This window comes from Echinops telfairi, unplaced genomic scaffold (genome assembly GCF_000313985.2).
Source record: "Echinops telfairi isolate 266 unplaced genomic scaffold, ASM31398v2 ScPeMD7_7458;HRSCAF=8496, whole genome shotgun sequence".
NCBI lineage: Eukaryota > Metazoa > Chordata > Mammalia > Afrosoricida > Tenrecidae > Echinops > Echinops telfairi.
In genome coordinates this window covers 2,677,493-2,687,732 of record NW_022111358.1, presented here as the reverse complement: position 1 = coordinate 2,687,732, position 10,240 = coordinate 2,677,493, and the positions used below count along the sequence as shown (strand labels likewise).

At 55.9% G+C, this 10,240-nt stretch overlaps 1 protein-coding gene across 1 annotated transcript in view; it reads left to right on the top strand.

Moving 5' to 3' along the window:
- The window catches only part of NXN (nucleoredoxin), a gene marked incomplete at its 5' end in the record, with an annotated part of 176,809 nt that overhangs the window by 148,065 nt on the left and 18,504 nt on the right, over positions 1 to 10,240 (top strand). The window contains 4 exons of the mRNA XM_013005744.2: positions 2,304 to 2,421; positions 6,200 to 6,333; positions 6,770 to 6,870; positions 8,349 to 8,455. Of these exons, the coding sequence (XP_012861198.2) occupies positions 2,304 to 2,421; positions 6,200 to 6,333; positions 6,770 to 6,870; positions 8,349 to 8,455 (460 nt within the window). The remainder of the gene's footprint in view (positions 1 to 2,303; positions 2,422 to 6,199; positions 6,334 to 6,769; positions 6,871 to 8,348; positions 8,456 to 10,240) is intronic.

Genomic DNA, 10,240 nt, shown 5'->3' with positions numbered 1-10,240 from the left:
TCCCTGTTTTCATGGTGCTTCTACTCTTGACGGAGAGACAGACAAACAGGGTGTAAATAAACCATTTTAGCAGGTGGTAGAGTGTTTACCAAATCTAGCTGTGATCTGCAAGTTTGGCAGTTCGAAACCACCCGCTGGACCACCCGCAGTCCACTGGACAAAGACAAGGCTTTCTACTCCCATTAAGAATTACAATTTCATCTGCCTGGTTCTTCCCTGTATCCCTTGGGCCTGGGACAGGGCCGGCATGTGGTAGGTGCTCAGTTAGTATCTGTTGAATGGATTTCAGCACTGATCAGCTGCATAAACTATCAAGGAGCAGGTAACCACAGTGTACTTGCCACGGCATGCACACACACATCAATAAATAAAAGCAGTAAAAATGAGATCTCTTTTTTTATTCTCTATCCAATTGGAAAGAAAACTAGGCCAGTGGTCATGTTGGTGAGGACAGTAGGAGATGGGCACTCTCATTTGCAGCTGGTAGAAATAGAAAATGGTCTAAGCTTTCCTGAGTGGTGAGTCATGGGGGGGATATTTATTTATCTCAGGGTTTGTGATCAGTTGTCCAGCCTTGTCTGTCTCTGAAGTGTGTTGACACTGAATCCCGGGTCAGGTCTCCCTGGAGTGAAGCGATGCCATTTGTTGGGAAACGGGTGCCTAGTGTTCCCCTTGTTCTGAGGTCTGGGCTGGGTTTGTCAGCCCACAGGAAGCATTGCTGACGGAAACATCCGGCGAAGGCGGGATCTGACTACCCTTCCTGCACAGAGGGGTCTGACATTTCTTGGCAGATACCCTGCCCCACTCCCTCCCTACTTGAGGTTGAATCAGAAGCAATAATAATCACAACCACACTTTCCCTCTTCCTTCTGCTGTACACACACACACACACACACACACACACACACACACACACGGGTCTGGGCCAGCAAAAGTGGGGTTTGTAACTGAATGGCTCAGCCAAGAGCACAGGTTGTAGCTCCCCAGTTTCTTTTCTGGAGGTGCCTGGGTAGTTTGACATCACACTTCCTTTCAGAACTTCGTGGACTTGGTACTTTAGTTTTAGAAAACCCACATACCCACAGATCCTGGGCTCCTGGCCCCCGGGGAGGCCAGATCTACGCTGCCTCCGCTTCTTTCATCTGCTGACGGTTTGCACAGCCTCCTTCCAGAATCTGCCGGTCGGTGTCGGCTGTTTTGAGTGGCACCGGGTGCTGAGGATTGGGGCTGGCTCTGGACATGGCTTCCCCAGCATTTTCAGAGAGCAGGGGTGGCTTGGTGGCAGCGTGCTCCCCTTCCGTGCAGAGGAGCCTGGCTCAGTTCCTGGCCAGCACAGCTCATGTGCAGCCACCACCTGTCCGTCAGTGGAGGCTTTTGTCTTGCTGTGGCGCCGAATGGTGTCAGCTGAATTTCAGAACTGGTCATTGGGTTCTGAAAAAGTCAGCCATCGAAAAGTCCATGGACCACCATGAGCTGACCCGCAGGATGGGGGGTGTGCTTTGTTCCTGTGTGCATGGGGTCTCCACTCATCAACCACAAACAACAGTTTTGTGGGCAGACAGAATTCCAAGCGCAGGGGCGTGGTGAAGAGGTGAGAGGGGTGGATTTAAACTACCTGGGCTTCTGCTTGGACGCTGTTGTTTTTTCCTCACAGAGCAGGGAAGGAGGGGAGCAACTGACTGCTGGGTTTTTGGGGGGGCAGGCACCAGTGAACCCCCCCCTCCATCAGGGTGACTATGCACGGACTGACGATGTAGTCCCCATCTGCATGCAGTGTAGAGGAAGTGCCAGGGCAGAGGTAGGCTGTGGTTCTGTGGCCAAATCCTCTCCAGCACCAGAAGACGTGGGTTTGGTCCCCAGGCGAAGCTCTTTATACACTCAGTGGAGACTTGCGTGCTGTTGGGGTGCTGGACGGGTTTCGGCGAGGCTTCCAGACTAAGACAGACTAGGAAGAAAGACTTGGACTTCCGCTGGTGAAACCACGGCCCAGTCCACAAGCCCCGATGGGGATGGCACCAGACAGGCTGTCTCTTGAGTGTGCGGTGGGGGCCCAGGGGCCGACTCGGCAGCAGTAACAGGATGAGCATGGGTGGGCTCTGGTCCCTTGCACCATTAGAGGGATGTGCAAGCAAGGGGGGTGCAGGGAAACAGCCCCTCTCAGCCTAGCGGGCTCTGCTTTGGATCAGAACCCTCCCCGCTGTGCTTTCGGGCTGTCCAGTTTATCGACCCGAGGGGCTCCACAGCACTCTGCCAGTCATCCGATTTGGACCTGACCACCTGCCTTCACCTTTCTCTTCCTACAGCTGAAGCTTTGGAACAAATACCGAATTTCCAACATTCCATCGCTAATATTCCTAGACGCCACCACGGGGAAGGTCGTGTGCAGGAATGGGCTGCTGGTGATCCGGGACGACCCAGAAGGTAGAGCCTTGGCTGCCCTTCCTCTGCTCCCATCCCCACCCCTTCCAGCTCCTCTCCCTGAAACGCAAGTCAGTGGGTGCGCTCGCCTCCAGACCAGTCTGGCCTTAATGAGCTGATAGTCGTCTCTGGATCAGGGTTGTGACCTTGAAACCAGCCAGGATGCTCCCTTTGGGATCTGTGATGCATCGGCCAATGGAGACAGAGTCATGGGGGAAAGGTGGTTTTGCTTGGAGGGCGTGGGAGGCCGTTGTGCCGCTGCTGAGAGCCTGGGTCCCCTGTGGCTGGGCCGTCTATTCCAAGTCATAGCCACCCGGCTGACCCTTCCGTGGCCTTCCACCGCTGACCCTTACAGAGCCGCTGAAGGGTTCAGCCTGCGAACCTGCCCCATAGTGACCGCCAGAGCGGCTCAGGAGTCCCTTGGTGCCCTTTGGCTTTCCTCCACTTCTGCCCTGTCCTTTTCATAGCTTGGATGAGACTGGGTTTGGGACCCAGCCTGCTGGGGTGTGACTTCATTAATAGAACAAAAGAACACCCCCCCCAGCAGCCCTCCCCCTCGGAGTCATTTTTGACTCATAGCAACCCCATGAGACGGAACAGATCGGCTCTCTAGTGTTTTGGGGGGCAGACAGCTTCATCTTTCTCTACCGAGGTTAGGGTCTCAACACATAGTTGAGGGGGTCTCCGCTCAAACGTTCATCAGCGTCAGAGCAAGCTAATGAAGTTGGTTTCTGTTTTCGTCTCTGGCTTCAGCAGTGAATGCCACCCCCGGTTCTCGGGGCTGCCCAGGTTCTGGGGCCCTGGCCTTGCTGGCCGTGCTTGGTCTGGGCTGCGACAGTCCCCCTGTACAGCAGCGGCTCGGCGTCTGCTGCATCTCCCTTGCCCTGGAGTGACGGGGAGTTGGAAGACCACTGTCTTCTTGTTCCAATTAAAGGGCTCAGACACATGGCCTGTAAAACTGCACCTGCTTCAAATCATTGCCACCTTCAGGTCACGGGAGAATGCCCGCTGGGACCAGGTCTTTCTCTCCTCGAGCACACATGCACAAAATACCTCACACCGAAGAGTATTCAAAATGCAGATGCTTGGCCTAGCCCCCTCGCCCCTCAAGGATTTCAGCTCTGGTTGTTCAGGGTGGGCTCGGGCAGCTGCATTGGCAGCTCTCTCTGCTTCTACCCCAACCCCACCTCCCCAGGCAACTTGGAGGCAGTGGCCCGAGGACCAGCCTGTTGGAGGATGCCGGTCTCTGTAGAGCCTGGAACGTGCTGACCCGTCTTCCCGGGGCACCAGCCCCAGCAGAATCCGGGTGTTACTCCCTCCTTTCTCATTCGTCTTAAAATTAAGAAAACCAGTCTTTACAGTGACCCTGTGAGATAGGGCAGAACTGCCCTGGGAGTAGACGTCATCTTCCTCCCACGGAGTGGCTGGTGGTTTCAAACTGCTGACTCTGCCCCTAGCAGCCCATCCCGTAACCACTGTACCACCAGTCCCCAAAGCCCTTATCAGTCTCCCAGTCTTACTCAGTTCCCTGAGCCCAACCCCCGACCAGCTTCAACAGACATCATCAGCCCTGCTGATTCTTGGGGGTCAAATGACCCTTTCACAGGGGTTGCCTAAGACCATCGGCACACACGTATTTCCGATGGTCTTAGGAACAGAGATACCACTCCTCTAGCCTTCTCCCGGCGGGTCCGCCCACAAGCACATATGCTAATCTGGTGAAAAAGAAGCTGTATCAACCTTCTCACTGACGTTGGCTTTTTATGCATACTGTCGAAAAATGTAGCAATGTAGTTTACTCTTGTTATATTAAGACTGTTACCCGTGCTACACCATGCTTCAAGACAAAATGGCATTTATTTGTCATTAGAAATAAATATTTCACAATCTATAATTACACATTGTTTTGTGACTAATCACTATGCTTTAATGATGTTCAATTTGTAACAATGAAAATACATCCTGCATATCAGATAGTTACATGACGATTCGTAACAGTAACAAAATTATAGTTTTGAAGTAGCAACGAAAATAATTTTATGGTTGGGGGGAGTCACCCCTACATGAGGAACTATATTAGAGGGTTGTAGCATTCGGAAGGTAGAGAACCGCTGCTCTGAGGCCTCCCGAGATAGGAAGCCCTGAGCCTTCCGGGGCTGGGGTTGGTACACTCGTGGTGAGTGCCCAGGACTGTGCTTCTCGAACCTGGCCCGTCATCTGAGTGACCCGGAGGTTATTGGTAATGGAGCAGATAGTCACCCCACTGTTTTAAATGAAGAGCTCGGTGGTCGTTTAGTGCACACACCACCTCTCCCTGGTTCTTTTTTTTTTATTGGGAGCTCATACAGTTCTTATCACAATAAATACAACCACCCATTGTGTCAAACACTCCCTTCTTCTAAATACTTCTCATCCCCTAAAAGGAACCTCTGCCTGCCTGCCCCCAGCCCCTGGTAGCCTCTCGTCTACCCTCAGCCTCTGAGCATCTGCCTGCTCTAGCCCCTTCCTGGAAGTGGATCACATCACACTTGCTTGGCCTTTCACACCGCGTGTGTTCCCGAGATTCATTCGTGCCTTTTCCTGTCCCGGTAGTATTCCACGGCGTGGACACCCAAAACCAAACCCACTGCCACCGAGTCGGTCCCAACTCACATTGGTCTTATCTAAAGGGTGTCTGGAGCTGTAAAGTTTCTATGCGATGCAAACAGCTTCATCTTTCTCCCTCAGAGCAGCTAGTGGGCTTGAACTGCACAGCAGTCTAACCTTGACCTGACAGCACCACCGGGGCTCTGATAGCATGTGGCTAGACCACTGTACGGAACTGCAGGGAGAGGAGGACTCGCCATCATGGTGAAGCTGACCCCGCTGAGGTGGAGGGCGGCAGACATATCTCCACTCTGCAGCTTCCTCGCCATTCCTGACACCGGCTGTGTCCCCCCACCTCCACCCCCACCCCCAGCACTACTCTCTACCTCTTTGCTGAGCTGGAGCATCCGTTGGAGTGGTGGCACAGAACGCACACACTCCTGCTACACCAGCAGTCTGTTAGAGAGACGCAGCAGGGTTTGGTTTGGGATCAGGATCGGGAAGCACGCAGGGAGTGTCTGGGAGGTTCCCCCAAGGAGAAGAGCACCTGTCCCCCTTCCTCAATGCAGGATGGAAGTGATGGCACCCCGTGGACACACAAGCAAGCAGGCCCTCTGCTCATTACCGTGTAGGACCCCTCTCAGCTGTGCAGGCCCCAGGACAGATCTCTCTGTCTTTGCCCTCCCTCCCATCAGCCTCTCGCTGCCAACTGACCCTGTTCACAGCCAGGACAAGTCCTTCGGCTTTCTTAGTGGCGTGCCTAGCAGCAAGGTTCTGCCAGGGTCAACGGGCCTCTCCCTGTCTTCAGGGTTGCCCAGGTTAGCCGGTGGCACAGCTCTCCTGGGAAGTCCCTACCCTCCTTGCTCTCTGTACCTCTTCTCCTTCCCCCTTCTGTTCTTCTTTCGGAAACCTCCCCGGGGTGGGCTGTGTGCACTCCAGGAAGCAAATGCCTCACCAGTCCCAAGGCCAGGAGCTGAGCACGCTGCGTCTGCCCAGGCTGGGGGTTGATCACCCAGAGAATTGGTAGGACTCTGCCCCTGGGAATCTCCTTGTGGAAGCTGCAGGCACTGTACTAAACGATGCTGTGCCAGCAGACACTACTGTCCCAGGACAACGCAGGCCTGGCCCGGCCGTCTGGGGTGGAGACCACGATGAAGAATCTGAACGCCCTCAACCCTCTGTCGCCCGTGTCCAGGTCTGGAGTTCCCCTGGGGACCTAAACCCTTCAGAGAAGTCATTGCAGGGCCCTTGCTGAGAAACGGCGGGCAGTCCGTGGAGAGCAGCAGCCTGGAGGGCTCCCACGTGGGGGTCTATTTCTCTGCACACTGGGTGAGTGAGTGATGGCCCCCTTGACGTTGTCACCAAGACTGGCAGCGGTCACCTCCTGGAGGGGTGACTGCCCAGGCCCCAATGCCGGTGTCACTGCCTTCTCCTGTGCCCGCTGCCTCCGGCCCACCCAGGGTGCTCATTATCAGTGATCACAGCTGTGGGAACTTTATTTTGGGTTGCTCTGAAGGCTGTTTCTAAGGGAAAGCGTCTAAAGGCCCCGACGGGGTTTCCCTTCAGTCATTAGCTGCTGGTAGCCGCCTGGCGTCGGGAGGAACTTAGGCTGGCCGCTTACCGCGGAGGGGAAAGTTGGTTTCCGCCTCTTTTATAAACGGCGAACATTCTGCTGGTCTTGCTCACCTGGTCTCCAGTGGGGCCTGGCTGGGAAGGAGGGAGCAGCAGGTGCTTCATGCCGCAGGGGCCCGCTCTGGTCTTTCAGTGCCCACCCTGCCGAAGCCTGACACGGGTCCTGGTGGAGTCCTACTGGAAGATCAAGGAGGCAGGCCAGACCTTTGAGATCATCTTTGTGAGCGCAGACAGGTAAGGTTTTCCTCTGGGAAAGCAGGCCGGCCAGGGCCACTGCCTCTCCTGCCCCCCGGGTGACACCCACGACCGCGTTCTCCTCCCAGGCTTGGGGGTGGTGGCAGGAGTGCGAAGGCTCCTCTGGGACTGGGCTAGAGGGACTGCTACCTGCCGCGTGCACGGCTGCCTTCTTCTGACGGGACGCTCAGAGGAGCCGGCCCTTGCTAGAGGTAGCGGGTCCACGCTGGGAGGTTGAAGAACAAGGGTGCATTTTCCCGACGGGACCAGTGTTCTGCACGGTGATAAAAGTATGTGAAGGAGGGAGGGTGGGAAAGGGCCGGAAAGGAGAGGACAATGACACCCATCTCTTTTTTTCAGTTAGGGCCATGGGCTCTGTCTGGGGGCTGCTAGATTGCACATGGATAAGGGGGCAGAGAACAAGAAGGGCCGTCTTCCTGGAGTCAGTCTGCCCTTCCAGCCACAGTTGCCCCCTCGCTGGTGGTCCTCCCCGGTGAGCTCCCCTCACCTCAGATGGCCAGCCCTGATTCAGACCCAGCCCCGGACTGAGGCTCCTCCTCTCCTGCCGGCCAGCCCCATGTGTGTCTGTGCCGGGCCATGTGCATGCAGCACACCTCATCAGTGACATGGTCCTGGCACGGTCCCTAAGATGCCAACAGAGTGAGGGCATTTGGGGCATGGCGTGTTCTTGGTGCCTGACCCTTCCAGGGCTCTGGGTGGCCCGTGGCCTGAGTTGCTGCCCGCCAGCTCTGCCGCTTGGTGGATGGGAGAGCGGGCAAGTGGGAAGGCATGCGTCGGCAACAGCCACTCTTGAAGGCTTCCCCCCCCCCCTTTCTTTTAAGTCAACTTTTCGTGGAGACACGATTTTGCACAAAAGTTTTACATGTTTTTTACACAGATGTACAAAACAACGTCAAAAGATAATGGAATTTTCCCACGAACTTTCTAAAGCCCCCTCATGCATATGTGGGGGTTGAATGGTTCCCTTGGGCCCCTGCTCGATCAGTCCCTACCCCCAGGCAGCCACTGATCTGTGATCTGTGACCAGATTAGATTTGTTTTTTGGGGGTGGGATCATACCATTTATGTTTGGGTACATGCAGGTGTGGGCCAGCACCCCTCAGTGTTGCAGATCAGAAGTACCTCGGGCAATGTGTCTTTGTGTCCATCTGGGCTCCTTAGGAAAGGAAGGCCTGCCCAGGTGAAACAGGACAGGGCACACGTATGTGCCCTGGGTGGGCTGGAGGTGAGGGTGGGGCTGGGAAGTGGCCCAGCATCTGGGTTTGAGAGCCACCTGTGTTGTGTGGAGGTCTTCCCTCCTGGACAAGACCCAGACAGAGGGAACAGCCCGCTTACACATCCTGGGGCCTGAGGAGCGTGGTGGTTAGGAATTCCAGCGTTTCAGTGTCCAGCTCCCACACAGCCGGGTGGAAGGTGGGGTGGGGGCTGTGGGGCTGAAAGCCTTGTTCTCTCCGTAGGTCAGAAGAGTCCTTCAAGCAGTACTTCAGCGAGATGCCCTGGCTCGCCGTCCCCTACACCGACGAGGCCCGGCGGTCGCGCCTCAACCGGCTGTACGGAATCCAAGGTAGGCACCCCGACCTACTGGGCCCCCGCTGCTCCGGCTTCTCTTTTAGAAGCCAAACGCAGGGAGTATCTCTACGTCCATGAGCACTCACCTCTCCCACCCGCTTCAAAGTGACCCGAGGTGAAGTTCATGGTGTGTAATTTTTACTTCAATAACAAAGCGCCTGTCCTGGTGGGATGGCTACTTCGTCGCCCTGCATAATGGTTAGGCCATGAAGCAGAAACCCCACATGCCCTGGGGGGCATCATAGGCTAGGACTCCCTGTAAGGTGTTACCGTCAGACAGTCCTGGGTTTGGTCTTGGGCTCCACCTCACAGTCTCTGGGCCTCGGTTCCCTCATCTGCACATGGGGGAGACTGCGCCCCTGCCTCAGACGCTGGCTGGGTGCGCTCCTTGGAGAAGGCAGACAACGTGCTCATCACGGCTCGGACGCTGACAGGGAGGCCTTGAGTGGATCCGAGGTGAGAAAATGGACTTGCTGAGGGTGTTGGCAGTTACACCGTGAAGTACTGATAAGCCTGGTGTTGCTCAGAAGCGATGATTCTTAATGAGACAAGCTGGGGTTCTCTTGGCGGTCATGCAAAAGCTCCCTGCCCGGCCTGCACCCAGCCAGGCGCTCCGTGGTGAAGCCCTGAAGCTGCCTGCGTGAAGAAAGCCCGGCTCCTTTCCATCAAGAGTGCCGGCTTCCGGCAGCCCCCAGCAGATGCGCCGTGCCCTTCCTCGTCTGAGAAGCGTGGGTTCTCCACCTCGGTCAGGTTAGCAGTCCTGGGGCACTCCAGGACTGGAGCCTTGGCGGCATCGTGGGCATGTGCCGGGCTGCTAATCCCATGACCTGCAGTTTGAAACCACGAGCTCCTCCATGGGGCAAAGAGGAGACTTTCTACCCATCTGAAGAGTTTGTCTGGGCCCCTCCGGAGGCAGGTCCACCCTGCCTTACAGGGTTGCTGTGAGCAGCCAGGGACTGGATGGCCAGGAGTTGCAGCACACCTGGATTTCCCATTTCACCCCAACAGGCATCTCTGCTGTGTACCGCCCTCAGGCTCTCCTTACCAAGGCTTCTCAGTCGCGCTCTGGCCTCTCCCGTCTGCCCGCCACCCCTGCCCAGGCTCTGGGTGTGTTTGCGTTAGACTGAGCACAGGGCACACCTTACCAGAAGCTTGGGAGGCATCTTAGGAGTACAGGCCAAGACGAAAGTCCACGGCCTTACCCAGCCCAGCCTCAGCATTCCCTGCTGCCTCTTCCTACCCTCAGTGAACACCGCCGCCCTCGTCCAAGCCACAGGCACCCAGCCCTGGTCGTCTACCTTTTATGAAGCCCTGGGTTTCTCAGTAAAATTAAGAGGCTTCAACTTTACAGGCTACAGTGAAGATTCACTAAACAGTAATACACTCACTGCCATCGGGCCAGTGTCCACTCACAGTGACCCTGTGGGCAGCGTGGAGCCCTGCGCACTCCTGAGACGGTCATTCTTCACAGCGGAGGAAAGCCTGTCTTTCTCCCAAGGAGCGCTGGTGGTTTCGGACTGCTGACCTCTCACCGTTAGCAGTCCAACCACAACCTCCGTGCCACCAGTGGCTCCTTCTGTGACGATGAAGGGACTGTTGTTTTTCAAATGATAATGTTATTGCCACTCTAGGGTCCTTACAAATCTCTGACTGTAGGAATTGATTCTCAGGACACAGCGCCTCACCACCTGGTACATCCCCTCCAGTTCCCAACCCCAGACACCTGCTGCCGACCCAGGTGTCCAAGTGCCGACCTTGTGGTTCTGAAGCCCAACGCGCA